This window comes from Ursus arctos, unplaced genomic scaffold (assembly GCF_023065955.2).
Source record: "Ursus arctos isolate Adak ecotype North America unplaced genomic scaffold, UrsArc2.0 scaffold_37, whole genome shotgun sequence".
Classification (NCBI taxonomy): domain Eukaryota; kingdom Metazoa; phylum Chordata; class Mammalia; order Carnivora; family Ursidae; genus Ursus; species Ursus arctos.
Genome location: NW_026623053.1, coordinates 5,485,690 through 5,513,541, shown reverse-complemented (window position 1 = coordinate 5,513,541; position 27,852 = coordinate 5,485,690). Strand labels below are relative to the sequence as shown.

General features: G+C 46.8%; 2 protein-coding genes across 6 annotated transcripts in view; one reads left to right on the top strand and one right to left on the bottom strand.

Moving 5' to 3' along the window:
- SLC7A7 (solute carrier family 7 member 7) overlaps nt 1–14,333 on the top strand; it is a 54,133-nt gene extending 39,800 nt beyond the window's left edge. For all 5 annotated transcript variants that reach the window (XM_048216163.2, XM_026486530.4, XM_048216261.2 and 2 more), the window contains 8 exons: nt 8,373–8,498; nt 9,466–9,610; nt 10,957–11,080; nt 11,420–11,523; nt 11,803–11,899; nt 13,097–13,246; nt 13,422–13,605; nt 13,801–14,333. In XM_048216163.2, the coding sequence (XP_048072120.1) occupies nt 8,373–8,498; nt 9,466–9,610; nt 10,957–11,080; nt 11,420–11,523; nt 11,803–11,899; nt 13,097–13,246; nt 13,422–13,605; nt 13,801–13,907 (1,037 nt within the window). In that variant the 3' untranslated portion in view covers nt 13,908–14,333. The remainder of the gene's footprint in view (nt 1–8,372; nt 8,499–9,465; nt 9,611–10,956; nt 11,081–11,419; nt 11,524–11,802; nt 11,900–13,096; nt 13,247–13,421; nt 13,606–13,800) is intronic.
- OXA1L (OXA1L mitochondrial inner membrane protein) lies at nt 14,081–27,448 on the bottom strand. Its single transcript, XM_026486470.4, has 10 exons — nt 27,333–27,448; nt 26,731–26,892; nt 25,806–26,019; nt 16,515–16,658; nt 16,181–16,266; nt 15,842–16,006; nt 15,619–15,723; nt 15,344–15,506; nt 15,174–15,254; nt 14,081–15,092 (listed from the first exon to the last, which is right to left on the bottom strand). The coding sequence occupies exons 1-10, from the start codon at nt 27,393–27,395 to the stop codon at nt 14,971–14,973; spliced, it is 1,305 nt and encodes a 434-aa protein (XP_026342255.3). The 5' UTR covers nt 27,396–27,448; the 3' UTR covers nt 14,081–14,970.
- Between the last annotated feature and the right edge of the window lie 404 nt (nt 27,449–27,852).

Below are 27,852 nucleotides of genomic sequence, written 5' to 3'. Positions count from 1 at the left end.
AGAATATGACCGTGACAGCGTGTACCTTGGTGAGAAGTGGCAGGTTTCCTGGAAGAGCTGAGACTGATGTGAGACCAGAGAGAGCTGCTTGTATGGGATCCGCTGCAGGATGGGATGATGCTTGCTCCCTCTGGGCAAGGTCTCGTTTTGATTCTTTTGATGGCAGTGAGTGGGAAATTTCAGTCCTCCAGGATACAGAGACCTGTCAAAGGATTTTGCTTCCCCCGTTTTTCATTCTGACAAATGCAACAAACAGGACCTCCTTGTGCCGCCTCGGGCTTTCTGCCTGCAGATGGGTTTCTTCTTACAGCCAAATAGGAGAAGACTTTCTTCTCTCACCCTGGGCCTCACAGATGTGTGGCCTGTCTCTTAGGGAAAAAGACACTAGATGTCTGTTCATTCTGTCTGCTTACCTGGGGAAGAATTATTACGTGGTGCTGTCAGAGGCTTTTGGGTTCCACTTGGGGGAATTTTCCTGCGGGTCCCCTCTAGTAATAGTGCAAGGAAATAAATCCCCATCCTCAGGGAAGAAGCATGGTGGAGAGAACAAGAGATTAAAAGCAAAAAGAAGTAGGGGTGATGTGATCATGGGCACAGACTGCATACTGTCGGATCAGAGGGAGGAGAAATATTTTGCTTTCTTAAAAGTCACGGCAAAATTTGTACCAAAGGGAAAATATGGTAGTGATGGAAGTCTCAACTCCCTGAGCATTTTTTGCTAAAATCAGTTTCATTCCTTAGAAGCAGTACCTCTATAAATTAAAAAAAAAAAAGTTTATTATAAAACATTTCAAACATACAAAAATGGAGTGAGTCATGTGATGAACTCCCAGGGTTCAAGCACCAGCACGAATGATGAATCACCCTTGTTTTATCTATACTCCAGCTACCCCCATTCGTCCCACTAGATTATTTAAAGCAAATCCAAGACATTATACCCTTTCACCTGAAAGGCTTCAGTATGAATCGATTAAGGATAAGGATGTTGTTGTTTTATTATTAATTTAACATAACCAGGGGAAACGTGGGATCCTTGTGTGAAAGTGACTCTGCCTACCCAGAATTTGTACCTCCCAGGAAAAGAAATAGTGCATTTGCTCAGAAATACACTCTAAATTCGGGCAAAGAGATCGCAGAAAAGTTCAGGGAAAAGAATTTATAATCTTGGATTTAGGGATTTAAAAAAAAAAAGACCAGAAGCTTCTCTGAAATGAAATTTTCACCTACTTGATCAGAATTATCTTATTTAGGAAGAGAAGGAGAACCATGTGAACAAACCAGTGTGATCGAACACATTGCTTTTTGATAAGCTTAGATTTTTAGAAACAAGATACGCAAGAGATGGTGAGAGGTGGTAGAACGAGGACTAAATATTGGAGTGACCCAGAACCATGAGAAGAGCATCCGGAGGCTGGTGCCCAGCATCAACTCAGATCTGAAGAACCGACTGCAGAGGATGAAAAACTCCAGAAGCAACATAGAGAGTGAGAAGAGCAAGGGCGGGCAGTTCTGTAGTAACAGATGGTGGAGAGAAAGGAGAAGGCCACAGCCCCATTCTCTTTCTAACTTTACATAGCAGAACGATTGCTAACCTAGCAAAGGTTCAATAAAAAATAGATAATAGCAAAAAACCAAGACCAGGAGAATTGAGGAGATAGTCATGAAGCATGCCATTGTTTCTAACTATCCGCTTGCAGACAAATGGAAAGAATTTCTAACTAGCCCAGGCATCTCCACCAGGCATCTCTGGGGTCTTGGAGAACAGGAATGGTGCGAAAGGGAAGCTGTTGAACAAGGAATTAGTTTCCTATTGCAACAAATTACGACCAGTTGGGTGGCTTAGAGCAACACAAACTTAGAGGCGCCTGGATGGCGCAGTCAGGTTAGTGGTTTCAGCTCAGGTCAGGATCTCATGGGTCTTGAGATCAAGACCTGCATCAGGCTCCGCGCTCGCTGGGGAGTCTGAAGATTCTCTGCCTCTGCCCCTCCCCCATCCTCATGCCTGCATGTGTGTGCAGGTGTGCTCTCTCTCTCAGTAAGTCTTAAAAACACACAAATGTATTATCTTGCAGTTCTTTTTTTTTTTTTTTTAAAGATTTTATTTATTTATTCGACAGAGACAGAGACAGCCAGCAAGAGAGGGAACACAAGCAGGGGGAGTGGGAGAGGAAGAAGCAGGCTTATAGCGGAGGAGCCTGATGTGGGGCTCGATCCCATAACTCTGGGATCACGCCCTGAGCCAAAGGCAGACGCTTAACCGCTGTGCCACCCAGGCGCCCCTATCTTGCAGTTCTGTAGAAGTCTGAAATGGGTCTCATTGGGCTAAAATCAACGTATCAGCAGTGCCATCTTACTTTCTGGAGGCTCTGGGGAAGCATCCATTTTCTTGCCTTTTCTAGCGTCCAGAGGAGGCCCATACTCCTTGGCTCTTGGTCCCCTTCCATCCTCAGAGCCAGCAGTGGCTAGTCAAGTCTTTCTCACATCACATCACGGTGACACCAACTCTTCGGCCTCCCAGGGCTGCCATTCTGCCCACGAAAATGATAATCCAGCTTTCTAAGGAAGAGGTGGATTCTGAGCATTCTGCACCGAATGATTTGAAGTTGATTCCACTCCAAGTTCCAGGCTCATGTGTTGAACCTGGTTAGCAAAGTATGAGGAGAAGAAAGGAAGATCTCTAGCAACCTGTATGGATTCACTAAAAACAAAACATGCTAAACTCATTTTTTGGCTCAATCTTAATATTTTATTCAAGTGTAATATGGAAGGAACAGTGCACAGCTTGATGAATTTTCACACATGTGACTATCAGCCACATCAAAAACCAGCCCCCTGAAGCCCTCTCGTGTTCCTCCAGTCACTTCCCCTTGTCCCCATGCACGCACGCAGGGAAGTTTCTATTCTTCTTAGTAGCATAGAGTCGTTTTGGCCGTTTTTACGTAAGAGGATATAAAGGATGTGCATTTTTTTGTGTCTGACTTGTTTACTTAATATGTTTGTACATATTTTTATAGTGGGAGGTCACACCATTATGTAGTATTCCACTGTATTTAGCCACTCCACTGTTGATTGGCATTTGGGTTGTTTCTAATGATTATTTTTGCAATTAATATTTTAAAGTAAACTCTACACCCAACACGGGCCTCGAACTCCGGACCCTGAGATCAAGAATCATGCTCAGCGGTGCCTGGATGGCTCAGCTGGTAGGGCATGTGACTCTTGGTCTCAGTGTCCTGAGTTTGAATCCTATGTTGGGCGTAGAGATCATATTTAAAAAAAAAAAAAAAAGTCGCATGCTCTATGGGACTGCGGTTACTTCTAATTTTTGACTCTTACAAGGGAATAGCTCTGAACATGCTAGGATAAATATGTGCTAATTTCATTTGAATCATTCGATAGTGTCATTGATTGCAAGAGTAGAGACTTGCCTACAGATTTCAGAGAAATTCTTGGCAAATTCTCGTAATATTCTTTTTTTTTTTTAAGGTTTTATTTATTTATTCATTCGACAGAGATAGAGACAGCCAGCGAGAGAGGGAACACAAGCAGGGGGAGTGGGAGATGAAGAAGCAGGCTCATAGCGGAGGAGCCGGATGTGGGGCTCGATCCCAGAACGCCGGGATCACGCCCTGAGCCGAAGGCAGACGCTTAACCGCTGTGCCACCCACGCGCCCCTCTCGTAATATTCTTGTTGACAAGGTAGGAAGAGGTGGACTAGATAAAATAGTTCAGTAGATACTTGGTTGATGTTATGGAATGACGGCATAGGGGAAAGTCTATAGTGATGGACTAGAGGGCTCTGCCTGTCTAATCAACATCTTTGTTAATGACTTCAGGGAAGATCCAGAAGGTACGCTAATCAGACTTGCAGATTTCACAAAATTGAAGGCTTTCGAAGTGCCTGATAAGGGGGAAAATCAACTTTTTAGTAGTTGGGAATGATGTTTAAAACTTTACAGAGGAAAGTTGCTAGGAATAAATGTTAGCCTCATATTTGGGATTAAAAAACAACACTTTTACAGGCCCCAGAAGGGGGCAGGGAAATGCTCATCAGAGGTGGAACTGAGGTTGACAGGGAATTCAAACCGAGACCCCATCGTCTGCACAAATGTCTGGAGTGTTCTGCGTGGGTCTCATGTTTCAGGGATGTCCTGACAAAGTGAAGTGAGTGCAGAGGGGAGAACCTCGACGGTGAGCTGCCTGGAAGCCACACTTGCACACCGCAGGCTGAAGAAACTGGGCTTTTAGCCGGAAAGGGGGAAGCCTCCCGGAGGACAGGATGTTAATCTTTAATGATAAGAAGGGCCATTATGTGGATGCGGATTTAGCCGGGTTCTGTGTGGTTCGAGAGCAGAGAGGTCTAGGACTACTGGGTAGAAGTTGTGAGGAAGAAGTTTTTGACTTCGTGGAAGGAAGAGCTATTGATCTCTTTAAAAGTGGAATGAGTTGTCTCATAGATAAAAGTACTGAGGTTTTATAGTCCCTGGGAATTTGAAGCAGAAAATAGACTGAATAGTGGCCTAAGTTTTTTTTTTTTTTTAATGATTTTTTATTATATTATGTTAGTCACCATACAGTACATCCCCGGTTTCCGATGTAAGGCTCGATGATTCATTAGTTGCGTATAACACCCAGTACACCATGCAATACGTGCCCTCCTTACTACCCATCACCAGTCTATCCCATTCCCCCACCCCCCTCCCCTCTGAAGCCCTCAGTTTGTTTCTCAGAGTCCATAGTCTCTCATGCTTCATTCCCCCTTCTGATTACCCCCCCCTTTCTTTATCCCTTTCTTCCCCTAGTGGCCTAAGTTTTATCTGTTACATTCTATTTATTTAAAACTAACGGCACTGGAAAAAAAACGAAACAAAAAACAACTAACCGTGTTGGGGGAATTGTGGGGTTAATGTTCTTTTTCAGGGACTGTCTAGTGTGGGCTTCTAAACCAGATCTGGGCATCTGGTCCCGATGGGCGTGCAAGCTTTGTTCTGTTCTGGATCAGCCTATGTGGGCGCTTTCCTGACTGTCATTTCTACAGCTGGTGCTGGGCCTCAGTGCTAGGACCAGCCTCCTGCTCCAGGAGAGCCCACGTAGGTTGGGACTGATGACCACTCAGGAGCATCTCTCTCTCTCTCTCTCTTTCTCTCTTTTTTAAGATTTTATTTACTTGAGAGCGCAAGAGAGAGCGCAGGCGCACGTGAGGTGGGGGGAGGGGCAGAGGCAGAGGAAGAGGGAGAAGCCGACTAGCTGCTGCTGAGCAGGGAGCCTGGTGTCAGATCTCGGGACCCTGGGATCAGGACCTGAGCCCGAGGCCGGTCCAACTGACTGGGCCACCCCGGTGCCCAGAGCATCTCTTGCAGGAGTGGCTTCTTCAAAGCTGCCCCTTCCTCGAAAGCAGGTCAGAGCGGGAACGGAGCCGCGCCTGAGTCAAGGGTCCAGGCCGATTTCAGGCCATCTTCTTGTGGACTTGACCCAGTGTTGGGTGGAGATGGAATTACACCTAGAGGTCGGAGGGTAGGGCCTTTCTCTCCCTGAGGTTGACTTGCAGTTGCCTCCCTATTACTCTCACCCTGTGGCCCCCTCCTTTCCCTGCCTCTGAAGCAGCAGGTTGGGCTCCGCGTTAAGAACAGTGCGCTCGGCCGGGCTTCGGGGCCTCGGTCCGCTGTGTGCGCTGTGGGTGAGCACAAAGAGCCCGGTCAGCGGCGCTGCCTGCCATACCCATTTCCTGCTCCCATGGCCAAGAGGCCCCGGAGGAAGCTGGGCTCTGGGCAAGGTGAGGGCCAGCTCTCTTCAGGCAGTTCCGCTGCTCCTGGTTTCTTTCCGGAGGATTCCCTTCGTTCAAACTGAGTCCCTGTGCTTAGTACAGAGAGTAGATCAGGGCAAGATGGTGGGTCAGTGGCTGAGAAATAAGGCTCAGGTGCAGGGGAGGGAGAAAACCCAGCGGGCCAAAGGAGGAGTGCAAATGGCTGGATGTGGAATTCCAGCAGAGAAGCGGTATTAAAGTGCACACGATCCGTGTGTTTTCATTTCAGAATGTGTTGTAGTAAAGGATGATGCATTGTTCGCTGCGCACGTGCCTGGACAAAGCCGAGGACAGATCCCTGTGGCACAAGGCTGCAGACTGACTCCGATCCAGAACTAGCCCCTGCAGCCTGTCCCGGCTTGGTGTTGTGACTGTCGTTCCGCGGTTCCGCTGAGGGTTAACGGTCAGTCTCAGTGAGGCGATCCCATTCCCTTGTGAATAGGGCAGCATCCGGTGCCCTTGCTGTTTCTTTTTATTTCTTTTTATTTTTTAAAGTAGGCTCTAAACCCAGTGTGGACCTTGAACTCATGACCCTGAGATCAAGAGTCGCATGCTCTACTAACTGAGCCAGCCAGGTGCCCCCCCATTTTTTTTTTTTTTTTGCCCCTGGCATTTCTTTTTTTTCTTAAAGATTTTATTTACTTATTTGAGAGAGAGAAAGAGCAATTGAGCATGAGCAGGGGGAGAGGCAGAGGGAGAGGGAGAAGCAGGCTTCCCATGGAGCAGGGAGCCCGAGGTGGGGCTCGATCCCAGGACGCCGAGATCATGACCGGAGCCACCCGGGTGCCCCAGCCCTTAGTGTTTCTGGTCAGAAACCTGGGCCGGGTCCTGTTGGTAGGGCAGCCGCAGAGCCAGAGGATGAGGTGTAGGGTTACTGGGTGGAGAGCAGGGGCATGGGGGCTGGTGGATGGCTGGAAGCAAGTCCGGGGGGAGTCAGGGATGGGTGATTGAAAGGTTTGTGGAGGGCGTGATACAGGCACTTGGGTCACTTTGTGGGGTGCTTGTGGAGACTGTGTGCTTGCATCTTTAATTATTAACTTCGCATTGAGGAATTATGGGTGTAGTCTTGCCCCGCCCTGTGATAAGGTTTGGTTGTTATTGTCTTGTTTATTAGGCAGAAAGGCAGGTGTTTGTTGAGGGCTAGGATGCCACATCTGGGGAGGAGCAGAGAAGGGCTTGGGCAGGCGGTAGACTAGGAGGGGTGGGGTGTAAACGAGGGAGAGGGAGAGACAGAAGATGAGCCAGCTGTTCCCTGAGGTTGGTCTTCCCTGCTGCTCAGGATGAAGATGCTTCTGGGCTAGTGTGGCGAGGCCAAGACACAAGAAAATAGGAGGATTGGGGACATGTCCCTGCCAGAACTGAGACAGGGAGGAGGCTTCCTGTGTTGGTGGCCTGAAGCAGGCAAGCCCAGCACCAGACCTCCCTTTCTCCCAGGGGAAGGCGGGCTGATTCTGATCTTGCCCTTGGAGCTCTTGCAGGGACTGGGGAGCCCTCCTCCTGTGGCTGCCGTGGCTGAGGAGGCTGCCACAAGGTGGGCTGCAGGTGCCTGCCTGCCCAACTGCTTCAGACACTGCTGCGGGATCCGGAACGTGCAGCTGGCTCTCAGAATCCTTTCTTTTCACTTTCCTCCAGGCCGCATCCTGGGGCTGTGGGTCAACCTCACAGCATATGTGGGTTTCCCTTCTTGCATTTCTTTCTTCTGAAGGAGTGGATTGCAACTTTTTGGGGGGTCATGGATTTCTCCGAGATTCCGACCAAGGCCATGGACCTTTTTCTTAGAAGAATGCGTATACTTTGGACATATGTACATAACCATTTACAAGGAATTTCAGGCCTTGTGGAAGCCCTAGGTAAAGAACCCTGGCTCTGAGGGTGATCCATGAACTTTCCCAAAATTCATCCGGGTAAAAGGATTGCCTCTACCCCAGGGTCGGACTTCGGAAATGTTTGTGGCTCAGTCTTCTGCATTATCCGGTCAGGAAAAATGCCGCCCCCACTCTATAGGAACCTCGGCTCCAAGGATCTTTCCAAGTACAAAAACAAGGGCTGAGCTGGCAGGCGGTAGCAGGAAGTCTGGCCCCCCTTCTAATCCTTGGCCACGCGTCCTGACCTGCTGGCCCAGGCACTGGATAAGTCAGTCACAACAGGCTTTGTCAAGGCTAACAACACCACAGGGTGCCGAGTCCTAGAGCCCGTATCAGGAGGTAAAGAGGTGCAAAGCTGGGAGGATGGTGACGTTTCAGAGCCAGTAGCCGGAAACCGTCACTAATCCTGGATGGCTACCAGTTACCGCCCACGGCTGTGAGCACTGTTGTGTGTGAGCAAATCCAGTTACTTGTGTTTCCTCCCGGGAAGTGCTGAAGGGTGCGCCTGTGCTGCCTGCAGCGATGCTCAGCGGGCGCCTCTGGGTGCTAAGGGTGAGGGCCTGCTGGGGAGAGGGTGCAGATGCAGAGCGGGTCAGAGCCCAAACACGTGTCTTTGGCCAAATGTCTGCTACTGGAAATCATGCTTGGGGGTCTGAGGCTCTCTGGGTGGTAGGGTCAGTCACCGGTCAGAATTATTTTTTCAGGTCTCTTAACCTTCATTAACTGTGCCTATGTCAAGTGGGGAACGCTGGTACAAGATGTCTTCACCTATGCTAAAGTATTGGCGCTGATCGCCGTCATCATCGCGGGCATTGTTAGACTTTGCCAGGGTAAGCCGGAATAGCAATGAACTCTTGTGCATTTTCTTTGAGTCCTATTTCTTTCAGTGCCCTTTGTGCATTCTCAGTTGCTAGGTGCCGTAATTTCCATTTTATAGAGGAGGAGACGGAGGCTGCAGAATTAAGTATCTTGCCCGAGTCCCCAGCTCCTAGTATGTTAGTGGGGATTTGCGCTCAGACTGACCTCAAAGCCCGTCTTCTCTGCGTGCTCCCAGAGGAGGCTGATCTTGACGAAAGGGCTGACTGTCCAGCCCTGGGAGCCGGCTATAGCCGACTGTCAAGCCCAGTGCTGTGGCTGTGATTGCTCTGCCCTTGGAAGTTCTGAAGGGCAGAAATTAACTCCTCTCCAGTTTCCAGGTAGGAACACCTGCCCCACTACTCTGCTGCCCTGGGCATAAGGAGCACTGTCCTTCCTTCGTCCTGTACCAGCTGTTTGTGGTGTTAGAAAGGAGGTGGGAATGGGGCAGCTTAGAGGGCAGGACAGAACCACATCACTTCTGCTCTATAGGCCTTTTTTTTTTAAATTTTTATTTATTCATTTGAGAGACAAGCAGAGCACAAGCAGGGGGAGAGGCAGAGGCAGAAGGAGAAGCAGACTGCCCGCTGAGCAGGGAGCCTGATGAGGGGCTAAATCCCAGGACCTGGGAATTGTGACCTGAGTCGAAGGCAGTCCAGGAGCCCCTGTTCTATAGGCCTTCTGCTCCGTAGTGGTTTCTTACCCTAGAAAGCCACCGCAGTCCTTCCTGTCAAGATCCCCGTGCTGTCCCCTGCACTCCAGCCCATCACTGTAGAGGTCTCTCTCCTGTTCCCTGTTCTTCTGCCAGTGCCCTTGCTGCCGAAGGGGTTCTCAGCCACTCAGCTTGTTAGGTGTCACGTTCTTCCTCTCCTTTTCTGGATCACTTTGAAGCTGGGGGTAGACCATTAATCCTTCTGCCTTTCCATGTTTTCTGGATTCTAGGAGCCTCGGCTCACTTTGAGAATGCTTTTGAGGGTTCGTCATTTGCCATGGGTGATATCGCCCTGGCTCTGTACTCGGCTCTGTTCTCCTACTCCGGCTGGGACACGCTCAACTATGTCACGGAAGAGATCAAGAATCCTGAGAGGTAGGGAGCTCACCAGCAATTTTCCATGCAGTAAGGACAGCTGTCATTTATGGAGGTAACGCACCACCGCGGCCCAGACAGATTTTATCAGCTCCACCTGAACACACGGGAGCCCTAAAGGCAGGAGATAACCTGTCTGTGATAACAGCAAGTCTTTTCACATCCGTCCCTTCGTTCCTGCATCAATTACAGCAGGTCCTACCATGGGTTTGTGTGTGCTTTCCTGGGGGTTTTGATATTCACCCACCCTTATTCCCACATAGATAACTTCAGGTCACAGACACCCCAAAATTTTCCTGTTCTTTTGAGCCCTTCCTGCTTTCTCACATTTGTACTGACATAGTGGTATGGTGTCAGCATTTAACAGCGTTACTTCAGCCTTGTTATTCCAATTATTCGACCGTCCTGCAGAGTGACAAGAGCACTGGACAGGGAGGGAGTCAAAGGGCCTGGAGCCTGTCTTTCCACTGATTTGAGTCCCTTGCCAACTCTGCCTGCTTCCTTATCTGTAAATTGAGGGGGTTGAATTATAGGATCTCCAGAGCCCTTCCTGGCTCTGAAATTCAATGATTCTTGGAACTAAGATTACGAGGGAGTGGAGTTTCTGTAAATTTTTAAGTCAAAATAATAAACTCCTCTTGGCACACATCCAGCGTTGCAATCTGGGGAACAGAGGATAGAAGCACGACTGAGGCCTGGGCTGTGCTTCCACCTACTGGACAGAAGCTAAACGACCTGAGTATGCGCCCTCCCCTCCCCGTGAAGAATGGTTTTGAAGGGCATAGCTTTATTGGCCTCGAGGACCTTGTCTTTGTATCTTTCTCTTAGTTACTGGTTAGGACGGCCCCAAGGTTCTCACACTGAGTGAGGGGATGGAGTGAGCAGAGCTCCCAGGTCGCTTGTGTAGACACAGATTGTCCTTGTCAGCGAGGGCCTTAGTCTCTGGATTTCACAATTTGCCTCGCTAACTTCCTCTTATATTTCTCAACCTTAAGACGAATTTCCCCATGTTGACAATCTTGAGAAGGAATCCTGACACTAAGAGGCTTTGGATGTAAAAAGGCACCCCCTCCCCCACTGTTTCCTGTGTGACATTGTTCCATTGTTCTTTATTGATCCTTTCTCTGCCGTTTGGTTAGCCTTTTCTCTAAACGTGTTATTCCTTTCCCTTGATGCTCTTTAAGCCCGGAGCTCAAGAGCGAAATCACCGCTGTGCACACTTCGAAGGCGAAAGCACTGGGGAAACACACAGCAGGCACCACCCTGGATTGGTGCGAGTCTGAGGATCAAAGGAGATGGGGATGTGACCCTGGGACTAATGTGTGCATTGTTCTGTCTGGCTACAGGAATCTGCCCCTGTCCATTGGCATTTCCATGCCCATTGTTACCATCATCTACATCTTGACCAATGTGGCCTATTACAGCGTGCTAGACATGAGGGACATCCTGGCCAGTGACGCCGTTGCCGTGGTAAAGGATTTTCACTAGCAGAAGGCTGAGGGTGTGTTGTGGGCTTCTTGGAGTATCGCAGGTCCTGAAAGGCCTGGAAACGGGGTAGTCCTTGAAAGGAGTACGCTTAGGGGCACCTGGCTGGCTCAGTCGGTCAAGTGTGTGACTCTTGATCTTGGGGTTAAGAGTGTGAGCCCCACTTGGTGTAGGGATCACTTAAAAGTACGCTTCACATTCTGAGTTTACAAGGTTGTCACCCCAGCTGTGGCAGAAGGGTTGGTTAGATGAGGGGCCATCTGGGGGCATGCTGTCATCCTTTTCAGAGCCTGCTAATGACTCTTTTCTGTTCCTTTCCTTAAGACTTTTGCAGACCAGATTTTTGGAATTTTCAACTGGACGATTCCACTGGCAGTTGCATTATCCTGCTTTGGTGGCCTCAACGCCTCCATTGTGGCTGCTTCTAGGTATGAGTGGGGTCTTTCATTGGGGGGGGGGATATATTGTGAAGAGCTAGGGCAGGGCAGGGGAGGCCCCAGAGTTTAGGCACTGTGTTGCCCAAATCATATTAACCCCTGACGGAGGTTTCCGTCAGCAGCCTCCAGTTCTCACTCATCTCAAAACTGGACCCCATTCCCTATTATTCACTCTTTCGAAGGAGGGGAGGGCAGCGGGAGGGCTAGGAGGCATGTGAACCAGCCCCACCCCATGTCCCACAAGTTTCTCTCTCATCTTACCCAAAATAGGCTTTTCTTCGTGGGTTCAAGAGAAGGCCATCTCCCTGATGCCATCTGCATGATTCATGTGGAGCGGTTCACGCCAGTACCTGCTCTGCTCTTCAATGTAAGTGACCTCAAGGATGGGGCCGAAAGCCAGACGGGGGGGGGGGGGAATGTCAACAATAGAAGCAGGGGCGCCTGGTTAAGCGTCCGACTTGATTTCAGCTCAGATCATGGTCTCAGGGTCATGAGATCGAGTCGCACGCTCAGCATGCACTCTGCTTAAGGCTTTCTCTCCCTCTGCCCCCCCACAAATCTTAAATACAGACAAAACCCAGCAGAAGCAACTGTTACAGCTTTCCTAAAAGCTCTAAAGAAGAATTTAATATTCTCTAAAAAAAAAAAAAAGTAACCTCCTCTGGTCTAGGATGAAGCATAAAGTACACTAAGTCTATTACAATGCAATAACTGCTAGGACAGGAAATGATGTGGTGGTTAAGGAAGAACGATCCTCTGTGAGAGCAGAAGGTAGAGGAGGAAAGACTTCTTAGACAAAGTGCATTTGTTTTTTTTTTTAAAAGATTCGAGACTGCGAGCACGCAGGGGTGAGGGGCAGAGAGAGAGTCTTTTAAGCATAGTCCACAGGGAGGGCGGAACTGGACATGGGCTTGACCTCTCGGCCCTGAAATCACAACCTGAGCCGAAACCAAGAGTCAGACGCGTAACTGGCTGAGCCACCCAGGCGCCTCTAGACCAAGTATATTTGAAGTGAATTTTTAAGGTTAGGTTGCAAAAGATGGAGATGGGCTTTAGGTTAAGAGAAATAGTATGGGGGGGCACCTGGCTGGCTCAGTCAGTGGAGTATGCCAACTCTTGGTCTTGGGGTCCTGCGTTCGAGCCCTATGCTGGGTGTAAAGAGGACTTAAAAAAAAAAAAAACGTTAAAAAAACCCCAAAACCATATCAAAGTGCTGGGGTAGTTGGGTAGTAGGAGATAAAAGCTGGAAATGTGGGTTGGAGCGATCATGGAGAGGCTCCTCAGCAAAAGGTTTGCGAGGAATTGTTCTGATTTGTGCTTTAGAGGGTTAACTTGGCAAAGGTTTGAAGAATGGGCCTGAAAAACCAATTGAGGCGCCACGGGCTTACTAGAAAAGGAAGGAGAGACGGCAGGTAGGGCGCTGAAGCGTGTGAGGACAGAAGAGGACAGACAGGGGAAGACGCTGGGGACTTGAGAAGGGGCTGGCTCTGTGGGCGATCGGAGGCGGGGAGCGCGCCGGCAGTGACGAAGGCCGAGAGGCGCTGACGCGGGCCCGTGGCCGCAGGGTCTCATGGCGCTCATCTACCTGTGCGTGGAGGACATCTTCCAGCTCATTAACTACTACAGCTTCAGCTACTGGTTCTTCGTGGGGCTCTCTATCGTGGGTCAGCTCTATCTGCGCTGGAAGGAGCCTCAGCGGCCTCGTCCCCTCAAGGTAATCCACCTCCACCCCACCTTCGCCCGGGACCCCGTGGTGGCAGGTGCGGAGATGAAGGAAGCGGGCTCCCTGCTCTGATCGTCCCAGGAGAGGCCGTAACTGCAGCGCTGGGGGGGGCGGGGGGGGGGCGGGGCGGTGTCTGACCTCCAGCTGTGCCCTCTGTGCTCTCCAGCTCAGCCTGCTCTTCCCCATCGTCTTCTGCCTGTGCACCGTCTTCCTGGTGGCCGTGCCGCTTTACAGCGACACCATCAACTCCCTCATCGGCATCGGCATCGCCCTGTCAGGCCTGCCCTTCTACTTCCTCATCATCAGAGTGCCAGAGCACAAACGACCTCACTGCCTCCGAAGGACTCTGGGTAAGCCTATGGTCTCCACGATGATTAGCTCTCGTTGGGCCTTCTCCGCCCCCCTCACATCTGGTCGCCCCCAAGTCCGCTTTGCCCTAGCCCCTTCCTGTTGTTAACCCTGCGGCTTAACCTGGTTATCCCTCAGCGGCACTTGAGGTGAGCGCGGCTGACCGCTTCTCAGTGCTGACCCACATCTCTCTGTAGCCTCTGCTACACGGTACCTCCAGGTCCTGTGCATGTCAGTTGCTGCAGAGATGGACTTGGAAGATGGAGGAGAGCTGCCCAAGCAACGAGATCCCAAGTCTAACTAAATACCCTCTAGAATCCATCCTGAGAGGTGGAAAGCAGCGGCCTCTTGTCCCTTACTGGCTGGAGCCAAGGAAGATGAAAAGCAAAGTATACTTCTTTGTCGAAGCTGCTCAGACCAGGCTTCCGGACAGGTGCCTTCGATTTCTGAACTTGCCTTTTGAGAGATGAAAAGTAATTTATTTGTTTTGCTACACATTGCTTTATTGTCCCTTTTTAAAAAATCTGGAAGACTGTGGTGGGGAGCATGTCCGGTGTGGGCTTGGCTGTACAAGGAGCACAGTCCCGTGTTAAGGGGTTCACTCACCTCTGGGTGTGCCCGCCCACTCCTTTTCCTTTAAAAGGGCCAATAATGCTCCGAACTTCCTGTCTCCTTTCGAGAGACATGAAACTGTCACAGGTGCTAGATAATAAAGGGGTTATGTTCTAAACTTTGAGTGGCTTCATTTTAGACAGGTCTCTGGGACTGTTCTCATTGGGCTCAGAGGAACACTAAAAACAGTCTTGTGCTTGAAAGGATCGGAGTATTTCTTTCCTCTCAGGTCAGCTGCGGCAGCTGACACAAGCCCTCTCTACACAAGAGAACACGCCTGAGCTGCTCTAGCAAAATGATATTTTCACTAACAGCCTCATTATCTCTCAGGATGGAGCACATGTACTTCTTGAATATTTTATAGCATCCTGAGACCCATGTGGATGGAAAACACCACGTACGGGGTAGGAGTGTAAGCTCCCAATGCCACTTACAACGCCGAAGCACTTCCTAAGAGCACGGGCGGGAGCAGCCCCGCTCAGTCGGGTCTGCAGTTTCCTGAAGCGCACCATCCATTGCCCTGCTGAATAAGTATCCGGAAGCAGCGTGTAGTACAGAGCTTTACTAATTCCGTGGCTGGCAAGATCACTGGGCTCTTTTACACGTAGGTGGGAGAGTCTGTAATGGAATCCACTTTTAAAAGGAAGATCTCTGCACCCCACGGTTTCTAGGTCTGGGGCCAGGACTCTGTGTCAAATCTGTCCTGAGGCTGAGTGTGAAGAGAGAGCTCCTACCAGTCTGAGCAGGAACGGAATTCAGCCCAGTGTGTCACGCCAGGGCTGCTTTGGCTTGGCATTGCTGCTGTTGGGGGTGCTGGGAGGCTGAGTCTTCCCATGCTGTAGCAGAGGGTTGTGGGTAAAGGTCTGTCGTAAGGGACCTAGGGCAAGAGAAAACAAATCTTGATGAAGGAAGGAAAGGAAGAAACAAATCGGAGAATTTAGCCCGCAAAGGTATTTACCCCTGGCGGCTAGTTCCAAGTGATTCTGCATGCGTCGTTCGCGCTCCTGGAGCTGATGTGTCAGTTCAGCGTTCTTCCACCCTGTGTAAAGAGGAGGAAGACACTAGGGCCCTAGGCCCATTTTTAGACTACTTCCCCGCAGTCCTGTTTCACTGAGGACAGAGCTTTACCTCTTTTGAAGCTTTTTACGAAACCTTCCCGTGGAGGTAATTTGCTGGGGTCGTGCACAACACGCTGGGGGATTTTAAGTACAGTCCGCACGGCTGGAACCCGGAGGCAGGCTACCTGGACCAGGGAAAACATGTTGGAGGAGAGCCAGTACATGAACACCGCCTGGAGGAGAAGAAAGAGACGGTACTCAGGAGCTGTCCTCTGCTGTCAGCTTGATGGGGGATGGCCAGGCCAGATGGAAAGGCTTGGAGCCAGTTCCTGCACCATTACCTACCGTGGGGAAATGGATAGTTATGGGCAAGACCGCTAGGGGCATCACTCTGATCACATTTCTCATCCACTGAAGATCAGAACTCTGCACACCAGTCTCTGCACCTAACTGCCAAAACAAAAGCAAATGCACGTCATTTCTAGAGAATCTGCCTCAGATTTCAACCCATCAACTCTACCTCCACTCCCCACTTTGCAGGCCTGGCACTTAGCCAACCCGGGCTTACCTCAAGGACACCCCACATTGTGGCAGTAACTATCAGCGGTAATACGTAGGTGGGGTCAGATAGTGTGAGATCCTGGAACCACAGGAGGCCACCTGTCTGCAGGCTGGGCACAGGAAGGTTGGCCATTTCTCTCAAGGCAATGAAGAAGGAGATGAAGATTGGGGCCTATTTCACAGGATAAACAGTGTCAGGACCCTTTAGCAAAGTGGACATTTTCACCATGCCATCACTGAAAACCCTATCATCACCACCTGCTTTTGGGGGGTCTAGGGCATGGGAAACACAGGAGTTTATCTGACTGGTGTAGGATAAAATAAGAAGGAAAATGTTTTTGCTTACCTGAGTCAGAGGTAGAATAAGAGGTCTGAAGAGTTTAATATCATACTTTTTCTGGTAAACTGTCATTTCCGAGGAGGCCTTGTAAACTGAATGAGGGAAAGTTAATGGTTGGGCTAATAAATACATCGATGGAGGTGACCATCCTTACCACCTAGCCCATAAAATTTCTACCTGACCCTAGTCAGTCACTGGAAGCATCAGGCCCAAGAAGCAGGCAGGTCTTTAGAACTTGCCCACTTCTATCAACTCCTGATTTAGGCCGTTCCCTTCCCTCAGCAGAACGTCAGGAAAGTGCAAATGGTCCTCTCCTATGTGCTTTCTGCAGTTGACTCACACTCAGCGTGGTCTCCTGCCAACTTGGCCTCTCTTATTCGAGTGGAAAACTTCTGGATCTCTGGCAAGTGGTTGTGGATCTTGGCTGCTTCTCGCTGGCCCTTCACGATGAGAGGAAACACCAGGCAGCGGGCAAGGACGGTACCTGGAAAACACAAACTAGGACTGGAGTGAAATCAAAGCAATTAGGCAGTTGGAAGGTTGAAGGTGTTTAGGTCCTCACTGAAAGGGTCTTTTTTATTCTAGTCTTTTCAACACTGATGCCTGCTGAAGGAACTCAACAAAAAGGGCAGGGGTGACTTGGTTCCTCCAAGGCTCAGTTCTCTGCTTTGACCTCACAAAAGTCTAGCATTAACTTCTATACGCAAATGGCCAAGGATACTGTTTATTTCCTCGAACAAAAGGAGGTGAGAGAAGATCCTTTTCTAGATCAGTGGTATCTGAACTTTTCTAGTATCAATGGAATCTCCCTACCCCTAACTCTTAAGTATAGCCCCAATATACATAATAGATAAGACCAAGCTGAGTGAGCTATCTGGCTACAGAACTGTTCAAGCTCTGGCCTCTGCTTTTCTCAGAGGTACCACTATAGAACTCGGGGGCTCCCAGCAATGAAGTTTGAAAGCCACTATCCTAGAAATGCCTAGCATAGGAAGTAATCTGGTGGCTTACTGCTTTAGCTCCTTCCCATTTCTTATACTTCCTATTTCCCGCTCATTCCAAAAATATTTAGTTTTACTCTGTAGACAAGAGGGTCTGGGGTGAGAAAAAAGGTGGTGGTGTGGGGGGAATATGGGCTTAGGCTTTATCAACATTATGATGGCTGATACGGGGTGGGAAGAGAAGGGAAGCTAAGATGAAACCAAGAATATTAGCCCTGAAGGAGGAGACTGAGAACTGGGCAATGGCAAGATGTGGTCAGAAAGACCAGAAGAAAATCAGGAAAGACGATCACAAAAGCCAAGGGAGGGATGTCAAGGTCTAAAGGGTCTCATACGGGACCGTAGGCCCAAAGGGATCAAAACAGAGGCGTATGACTTATATCCTCTGAAGGATATACCAAAATCTACAACTACATATAGAACTCTGTGTAAAGAACTTGAGCAGAACAGATCTTACACACCTAAGGATATAAAGAAAAAGTCATTTTGAGATGGATAGGAGGCAGAGACAAGGTCTAGTCAGGACCCACAAGTGGGAGGGATATCACAGACTCTCCCTGTGAAACAAGGGGTCCAAGCCCCACATTGGGTTCCCAGCCCTACACTAGGAAGACCAGCCCCTACAACACCCGGCTTTGAGAACCAGCAAGGCTATGCCTGGGAGGCACAGCACAATCTCACTTGCTAAAGTTCCAGCACAGAGGCAGCAGTCTGAAAAAATGTCTGGGCTACACGTGAAGGAGATCCACGGACTATTTCTAGGGCATGTGCTGGCAGGGCAGGGATCTGCTGGAACGTTCTCTGGGGATGGAAGAGCTGGCTGGCACCGTTGCCGATGTTCTCCATCTACTTTGCTAGCACCAGCTTGCTCAGCCCAGCTGACCCACAGGCCAAGAGCCCCTCTTAGGTGGCCCCCTGCCCCTGCCACACCCCCTCGGCCTGCACCAGGCCCCCCAGCCAAGCAGCCCCTGCCCTGTGTATACTAGAGCACCTGCAGCAGCCGGACCTCAGTCAGCCACACAGGAGGCCTGCCCTCCCCACCAGTGGATGCAGCTGTCACAGCTGGCCTTTGTAGCCAGCTGTGCTGAGGCCAACCCCCAACACCTGCTCACCCAACAGCAGTAGTGGCTGGACGTCTCAGACAGGATGGGGGGCAGCCCTGCTTCCCAGCATACCTGAAGAAGTTGTGGTGGAGCTTTGCAGACAGCTGTGTCAGGGGACGGCCCTGAAAACCACTCAGTCTACACCAGTAGTGACCCAGCCACAAGAGGAGGGTGCACGCAGCCCACACGAAGAACCCCCAGGGCATCTGGCTCAGGTGACTACGAAGTTTACACTACTGGACCTCGCAGGACACCTGCAAAAAGCTACTCCTTCAAGACCAGGAGACAGAACTGATCTAACTAATAGAAACACAGAGAGTTAGGCAAAAACGAAGAAACAGAAGAGTACATTCTAAATGAAAGAATAAGACAAAACCTCAGAAAAAGAACTAAAGAGATGAGCAATCTACCAGATAAAAAGGCCAAAGTAATGGCCATAAACATAGTCACTGAACTCCAAAACGAACACAGGAACTTCAACAGAAACTATGAAACAACAACAACCCCAATCAGAGCTGAAGAATACAGAACTGAAGACGTCCACTAGAGGGGTTCAATAGCAGAACAGGTGATGCAGAGGAACAAATCAACGATCTGGAAGACAAGGTAGCGGAAATCACCCAACTGGAACAGCAAAAAGGAAAATACTAAGGATAGTTTAAGGAATCTTTGGGACAACATCAGGTGTAACTAACACTGGCATCACAGGGATCCCAGAAGGAGAAGAAAGAGAAAGGGACAGAAAACCTGTCAGCTGAGAAATTCCCTAACCTGGCAAAGGAAACAGACATTCAAGTCCAGAAAGCACAGAGAATCCCAAAGAAGATGAGCCTAAAGAGACACTAAGACTAATCAAAATGCCAACAGTGAAAGAATCTTAAAAGCAGCAAGAAAAAAACAACTAGTTACATATAAGGAACCCCCATAAGACAATCAGCTGATTTTTCAGCAAAAACTTTAAAGGCCAGAAGAGAGTGGCACAATATATTCAAAATACTGAAAGGAAAAAAATTAAAACCAACGATATTTTACCTGACAAAGTTATCACTCAGACTGAAGGAGAAGGAGTTCCCCAGACAAGCAAAAGATAAAGAGTTCATCAATCCCAAACCAGCTTTATAAGAAATTTTGTTAAAGGGACTTCTCAAAACAGAAAAGGCCATAATTAGAAATAAGAAAATGATGAAAAAAAAAATCTCACTGGTAAACATATAATAAAGGTAGCAGATTATTACCTACAGAGCTAGTATGAAGGTTACAAGACAAAAGTAGTAGAATCATCTAGACCTATAATAATCAGTCAAGGGATACACAAAATATTAAATTCTAAGATACAACGTCAAAAACAATGTGGGAATTTTCAAGTCATTTTTTGGTACAACCTACCCAAATTATTATACAACTATTTCACAGGCTTTCTAAATAAAAAATTTTAAACCTTGGGGGGAAAAAGACCCCCATAAAATGTGGGAAGGGGGGACCAGGACTAGTACTTTTAGAATCCACTTGAACTTAAAGCAACCATCAACTTAAAATAGATTTAAATACATACAGTGTTAAATATGAACTTCATGGTAACCAGAAGCCAAATATCCATAACAGACACACAAAAATAAAGAGAAAGGAATATAAACCTAACACTAAGGAAAGTCACCAAATTGCAAGGGAGGAGAACAAGAGAAGACAGGAACAGAGAACTACAAAAACAACCAGAAATCAATACAATGGTAAGAAGTAGGGGCGCCTGGCTGGCTCAGTCAGTAGAGCATGTGATTCTTGATTGAAGGGCCCTGAGTTCGAGCCCCAAATTGGGTACAGAGGTTACTTAAGAAAACGGTAAGAAGTGTATATCTATCTGTAATTAGTTAAGTGTAAATGAACTACATGTTCCAAACAAGACACAGGGTGGCTGAATGGATTAAAAAAAAAAAAAAAAATCAATCCAAAAAGAGAATATAACACTTGTAAATATCTATGCACCCAACACAGAGGCAGCTAATTACATAATGGAAATGTTAACAGACAAAAAGGAAGAAACTGATAGTTATACAATAAAGGTAGGAAACTTTAACACCCCATTTACATCAATGGATAGATTGTCCAGACAGAAAATCAGTAAGGAAACTGTTGCTTTAAACAACACATAAGACCAGCTGGACTGGGGCACCTGGGTGGCTCAGTCGGTTAAGCGTCTGCCTTTGGCTCAGGTCACGATCCCAGGGTCCTGCTGGGACTGAGCCCCATGTTGAGCCTGCTTCTCCCTCTGCCCCTCCCCCTGCTTGTACTCTCTCTCAAATAAATAAAATCTTTAAGAAACCCCAAAAACCCACAAAAAACACGACCAGATGGACTTAGTAGATATAGACAACGCATTCCATCTCCAAAAGGCAGAATACACGGGCGCCTGGCGGGCTCAGTCGGAAGAGCACAAGACTCTTGGTCTTGGGGTTGTGCGTTTGAGGACCACAATGGGTGTAGAGATTACTAAAAATAAATACTACATAAACTTAAAAAACAAAACCCCCCAATGGCAGAATACACATTCTTTTCTAGTGCACATGCAACGTTCTCTAGAATGTATCACACGTTAGGCCCCAAACCAAGTCTTCACAAACTGAAACTGAAATCACATCAAGCATCTCTTCCAACCACAATGGGATGAAATTAAAACTCAAATACAAGAGGGAAAAATGGAAAAACCAAACATGTGGAGACTAAACAACAACCTACTGAACATCCAATGGGTCAAGGAAGAAATCAAAGAAATAAAATAAAAATCTTAAGATAAACGAATATGGAAGCACAACAGTTCAAAACTTATGGGATACAGCGAAAGCAGTTCAAAGAGGGCAGCTTATGGCGGTAGAGGCCTACCTTAGGAAACAAGAAAAATCTCAAACAATCTAACCTTACAGCTAAATGAACTAGAAAAAGAACAAAGCCCAAAGTTAGTAGAAGGAAGGAAATAATATTAGAGCAGAAATAAATGAAACAGACTAAAAAAGCAATGAAGATCAACAAAACGAGATTTTTTAAAAAAATAAACAAAACTGATAAGGCTTTAGCCAGACTCATACAAAAAAAAAAAAAAAAAAAAACGCGCGTGTGTGCATGCACCCAAATAAAATCAGAAATGAAAGAATTAACAACTAACACCACAGAAACACGAAGGACTGCAAGACATTACTATAAACAAATATATGCCAACAAATGGGACAACCTAGCAGAAATGTATAAATTCCTAGAAACATGTATCTTCCAAAAGCAAATCTGGAGAAATAGAATATCTGAACAGACCAATTACTAATAATGAAATTGAATGGGCAAACTCCCAACACCAGACAGCTTCACAGGTGAATTCTACCAAACATTACAGAGGAGTTAATACCTATCCTCAAAATATTCCAGAAGACAAGAAGAGGAAGAAAAGCTTCCAAACTCACTCTACAAGGCCAGCATTACCCAGATACCAAAACCAGACAAAGACACTAAAAAAAGAGAAAACCATACAGGCCAAAATCTATGATGAACATGATAGATGCAAAAAACCTTAACAAAATATTACCAAACCACATTCAACAATACATTTAAAGATGATTCACGCTGATCAAGTGGATTTATTCCAGGAATGCAAGGATGGTTTAATATTCACAAAATCAACGTGATTTATCACATTAACGAAATGAAAGAAAAATTGTATAATCATCTCAACAGATGCAGAAAAAGCATTTGACAAAATTCCACATCTGTTCAAGATAAAATCTCTCAACAAATTGGGTTGAGAGAGAATATAACTCACCATAAGAAAGGTCATATATGAAAAACCCAGTTAAGGGGCCCCTGGGTGGCTCAGTCTGTTAAGCACCTGCCTTAGGTTCAGGTCATGATCCCGGGGACCCTGCTCAGTGGGGAGCGGTTTCTTCCTTTCCTAGTGCCTGTGCATGCATGCTGTCAAATAAATAAGTAAAATCTTGGGGAAGAAAAAAATTGAAAAACCCACAGTTAACATCATACTCAATGATGAAACACTGAGAACATTTATTTTAAGATAGTAGGAAGCCAAGTATGTCCACTCTTGCCACTTTCATTCACACAGCCCCGGAAGTCCTAACCAAAGCAATCAGACAAGAAAAATAAATAAAAGGCATCTAAGTTGGTAAAGAAGTAAAACTGCCAGTATTTGCAAATGACATGATAATGTACATAAAAAGCCCTAAGGACTCCACTAAAAAAAATGACTGCAAGTAATAAATGAATTGAGTAAAGCTGCAGGATACAAAATTAATATACAGAAATCTCTTGTGTTTCCATACACTAATTATGAAGTAGCAGAAAGACAAATTAAGAAAAAACTCCATTTACAACTGCATCAAAAAGAATAAAATATCTAGGGATAAATTTAACTAGGCAGGTGAAAGACCTGTATTCTGAAAACCGTAACACTGATAAAAGATACTGAAGACAACACAAATAAATGAAAAGACACACCATGCTCACAGATTGGAAGAATACTGTTATAATGTCCACTCTACCCAAAGCAATCTACACATTCAACGCAATCCCTATCAAAATACCAATGCCATTTTTCATAGAACTGGAACAGATAGTCTTAAAATGTGTACAGAACCACACAAAACCTTGCATAGCCAAAACAATCTTAAGAACAAAACTGAACGTATCACAATCCCAGATGTCAAGATATATTACGAAGCCGTAAAATAGTAATGTACTGGCACAAAAATAGACACATAAGCCAACGGAACAGAGTCCAGAAATAAACCCACACTTATACAGTCAATTAATCTTTGAGAAAGATCGCAAGAATATACAATGGAGAAGAGTCCCTTTAATAAACGTTGTTGTTAAAAATGGACAGCCACGTGCAAAAGAATGAAACTGCATCACTTTTTTATACCATATACAAAAATAAACCAAACTGGATTAAAGACTTCAATGTGAGACCTGAAATCATAAAACTCCTAGAAGAAAATATAGGTAATAAACTTTTGGACATCACCCTTAGCAATATATTTCTGGATATATCTCCCCAGGCAAGAGAAACAAAAGCAAAATTAACTACTGAAACTGTACCAAAACAAAAAGCTTTTGCACAGTGGAGGAAACCATCAACAAAACAAAAAGGCAACATACTGAGTGGGAGAAAATATTTGCAAATGATATAATAAGGGGTTAATATCCAAAAAATAGTACAATTAAAACCTGGACAAAGGACCTGAACAGACATTTCTCCAAACACATGAAACAGACACATGAAAAGGTGCTGAACATCACTAACCATCAGGGAAATGCAAGTCAAAACCAAAATAAGGTATCACCTCAATACCTGTCAGATGGCTAGAATCAAAAGATACGAAATAACAAGTGTTGATAAGGATGTGGAGAAAAGAGAACCCTGGTGCTGGTGTACCACTGGTGAGAATGCAAAATAGTATAGCCCTGTGTCCAGCTCCACACTCAGTGGGGAGTCTGAAAAGAGTTTCTTCCTCTGCCTCTCTCCCCACTAATGCACGACTTGCTCTTTCTCTAAAATAATCTTAAAAAAACCCCCAAAACAAAAATATATATGCACTCCTAAGTTCACTGCAGCATTATTTACAATAGATATGGAGGCAACCTAAGTGTCTGTTGATAGATGAATGGATAAAGAAGGTGTGGTGTAGGGGCGCCTGGGTGGCTCAGTCGTTAAGTGTCTGCCTTCTGCTCAGGTCATGATCCCAGAGTCCTGGGATCCAGCCCCATGTCGGGCTCCCTGCTCAGCGAGAAGCCTGCTACTCCCTTTCCCACTCCCCCTAATTGAGTTCCCTCTCTTGCTCTGTCAAATAAATATTAAAAAAAAAAAAAAAAAAGGTGTGGTGTATAAACACACAATAGTATATTACACAGCCATAAAAAAGAGTAAGATCTGATCATCAGTGACATGGATGGACCTATAGGGTATAGCTATGTGAAATAAGACACAGAAAGACAAGCACCATATAATTTCACTTATATGTGGAACCTAGAAAACAAAATAGACTCATAGGTGTAGAGAACAATCTGATTGTCAGAGGGGAGGGGACTGGAGAAGATGGGCAAAATAGGAGATTAAAAGGTACAAACTTCCAGGGGTGCTAGGCTGGCTCAGTCAGTGGAACATGCAGCTCTTGATCTCAGGGTCGTGAGTTTGAGCCCCACACACCCAATGTGTGGGTCAGGATCATGACCCTGAGATCAAGAGCTGCACACTCCATCAACTGAACACCAGTCAGGTGCCCCAGGGATTGCATAAATAAACTTTAAAAAAAGAAAAAAAAAAGGTACAAACTTCCAGTTAGAAATAAAGACCCAGGGATGCAATGTACAGCATAGGGAATACAGTTAATCTATTGTACAACTTTATATTGTGACATGGTGATCACTTCGTAATATGTATGCTGAATTACTATGCTGTACACCTGAAACTAACGTAATATTGTATATAAACTACACTTCAATAAAATAAACGAAAAAAAGTGTCTAACACAGAAAGGTCAAGTATGAAAAGAAAAATGGGTTTACTAACGATGTCACTGACAAAATGAGGTGGTATTAGTAAGTCAGATTGCTAAAAAGAAAAGGTCAGATTGCTGAGTGTTAAGGCGTGGAAAGAAAGAAGTCCATTGCACAAAGAACACTCTTAAATAACAGGTATGAAAGGACAAAGAACTAAGGATGAAAAAAAAAAAAAGGGACTTTTCCTCAAGAAATCCATGGTATACTTGAACAGGTTTGTATTTTCAGAACAGGACGGTAAAGAGAGAGAAGCTTGAAGACCTAGGGAAAAGGTGATCACTGGAGCAAGGTGTAGGAAGAAGAGAATTTAAAGTATAATCTCAGCCTAAAGAGAAACAATGTGGGTACCTTCCAATTTGGGGGGGTTTAAGCGCCTGGCCTGTCTATTCTCCTAAACCAGGGCAGCTTCGTCACTGTTAACAACGTCTCCTTACTCTAACCCCACGCTCACATTAAATAGCTACACTTGTTGAATCGCAGGTGATCCAGTGGTTTTATAATGCCCTTCGGGAAAGATCAATAAAGTATACTGAGGATCAAGAGCCTCTATCCCTCATCTGAATCATCTGCTTTTCTGACCCCTAAACCTCTGCAACGACAGTTGACACTTGAACAACTGGGGTTTGAACTGCATGGGCCCATGCATATGGGGATTTTTTTTTTTTTACAGTACTGTACATGTTTTTTTTCTTCTTTACTTTATTGTAAGAATATAGAGTACATGTAACATACAAAACATGTACTAATTGACTTTGTTACCAGCAAGGCTTCTAACAGTAGGCTATTAGTAAAGTTTTTGAGGAGTCAAAAGTTATACATGGAATTTCAACTGTTGGGTGGGGTTAGTGCCCCTAACCCCCAGGTTGTGCAAGGGTCAGCTGTATTCCCTCCAACCACTTAGAGAACTGCTATCTTTTAAGTTCTACCCCCAAGTTCCCATTTCTTCTACCCCTGACCAGGATGTGTTTTCCTTACATGCAGCAATGGCCCCCCACCAAGGTAGGCCTAGATTAACATGCATAAATTCCAGTAAGTTCTGAATCAGTCCCACTGGGGTGTATGACCCCAGACCCAGTTCAGTGAAGCTCTGTTCTGCAGCAGCTTGGATTACATCTGTGGTCTCTCCAGAAGCCACCTCGGGTACTGCTGTGGGTGAGGGAGTTGCAGGAATGACAGGAGGGGCTTGAACCTGTGCAAAAGGAAGTCATGTGTAATACTCAGTAGGGGAGACATATAGAAATCACAGGTCCCCTAAAATAATAACTCGTATCAGGTTGTTCTGTTGACTTTCTACTTCTGGTTCTCCTGGGTTAGTCTACAGTGTACACAGAATTTAAGGCTTAAAAAGGACATTTTATTTTTTCCTCTAGGCAGGAAGACAAGTTAGAGTAAGATTTCATGACTTCCCTTCCTATTAGTAAGTTATTTCTTCTATCAGTGTTTTCCAGACTTCAGTCATTTGAGTATCACTGGCACGGTTTTGCAGTTACTGAAACTACCATAATTTTTATTTAAAACAATTCAGTTTTTAAGACCAAAATATTTACTTGGTCTCACCAGAAATATTAATACCCATGAAGACACTGATATGCAAGTTATCACTTTCCTAAAACACACGCACACCTGGAATTACATCTCATACACCATCAGCGGCTTGCCACCATTATGGCAAACAATGCCTTGTATATAACGTAAATCTCTCCTGCTGTACTCTCAATCGTTTTCCCACTGATTTGAAAATCTATCCGAAACAGAGATGCTACCACTTTGGGGAGCTGCAAGTTCTTGGGAGTGTGCCCAAGAACTCTGTGCCACATTCCCCCATCTTGTAGTTAAAACAAAACAAAACAAAAAATCAACAAACGCCACTCCTCACGTCGCAGGACGAATCGCCTCTCACCTGGGCTTCTGCAAACAAGATCACGGAGGTACTGAGGCCCCGGGGGCCAGGGCCCTCGAGGACAACATAGTGCGGGCGCCCGCAGCACCGGCCGGCTGGAAAGAGGAGTCCCGTGGTCAGCGGTTTCCGCGGCCAATGCGAGGGCCTTGCGACGCTGTGGAACTGCGAGGGTAAAAGAAGGATGGAGCCCTTTTATCGGGAGCAGATGTCGCTCATCATGATCATTCGCCACGAAGCAGGCAGCCCGTGACCACAGGTGAAGGCACTACTACTCTCCGCGCGCAGATGGCTGACCCAAAGGCACGCAATTGGTGCCTCCTGGCTCTCGGTTACCTCAGGCCCAACCCGGAGCACAGAGGTCGAGGCTGAAGTTTCCGTGGCAGGGGTGACAACGGGACCCACGAACAGACAACGATACGCAGCCGCTGAGCCCTCAAGGTCGGGGACATAACCCTCCCGTGTACTCATGCGAACCGAGGTCGAGAGGCAGGTCCTGGTGAGCAGGTCAGCGTCTGCTCATGTTGTTCCTGGCACGAGCTGTCACTGGCTTGGGTCATGGGGACAGGGCCGAATCCTGGCGCTCAGCCTTGGGGAATCCTTACCTGACGCTGTGGCTGTAACAGGCGCAGAAGCACCCGGCGTCCGCACATCAAACCCATCGCCATTTTGCCGGAAAGAGGACTTGCCCTCGCGCCTGCGCACTCAGAACTTCAGCCTCGCGGGAAGAGGCCCTTTTGGAAATGGGCATGAAGCCAGAGCGGTTGCCACCATCAGGTGGTAAAGGAAACTGGAGCTTAGCGGCCATATTTGAAGTGGGTAAGAAGACGCTAAGGGCCCTATTAACAAGATCGCGCAGTGTGTTCAGGAGATTGAAAGGTGATTGAAGTTAAGAGCCACTTGAGGGGCCGTCAGGTAGTGACTGCAAAAACCTGGAGATTTTCCCTCTGTTCTGCAGAAGGGCGATTCTCCTCTGATTTGTTGATTTAAAAAACAAGTTCCCGACAGTCTTGGCAGTGCTTGGCGTGGCTTTTTCCGGTCCAGTGTCATTCGATTCTTAGTGCTAGATAATATTGTTACTGTAGATGAAGTGAAATGTGAGGATAGTCTGGCGTCTGACAGAAA

Bases quoted from the DNA above. Each gene is read 5' to 3' on its own strand.
- OXA1L (XM_026486470.4), bottom strand. From the start codon at position 27,395: ATGGCGATGGGTTTGATGTGCGGACGCCGGGTGCTTCTGCGCCTGTTA. The intron at 16,659-25,805 runs GTAAGGAAAACA...TGTGTTTTCCAG, and splicing joins GTGGGGGGCCATTGCTGCAT to GTACCGTCCTTGCCCGCTGC. The intron at 15,255-15,343 runs GTAAAGCTCTGT...CTCTTTACACAG, and splicing joins CGTAAAAAGCTTCAAAAGAG to GGTGGAAGAACGCTGAACTG.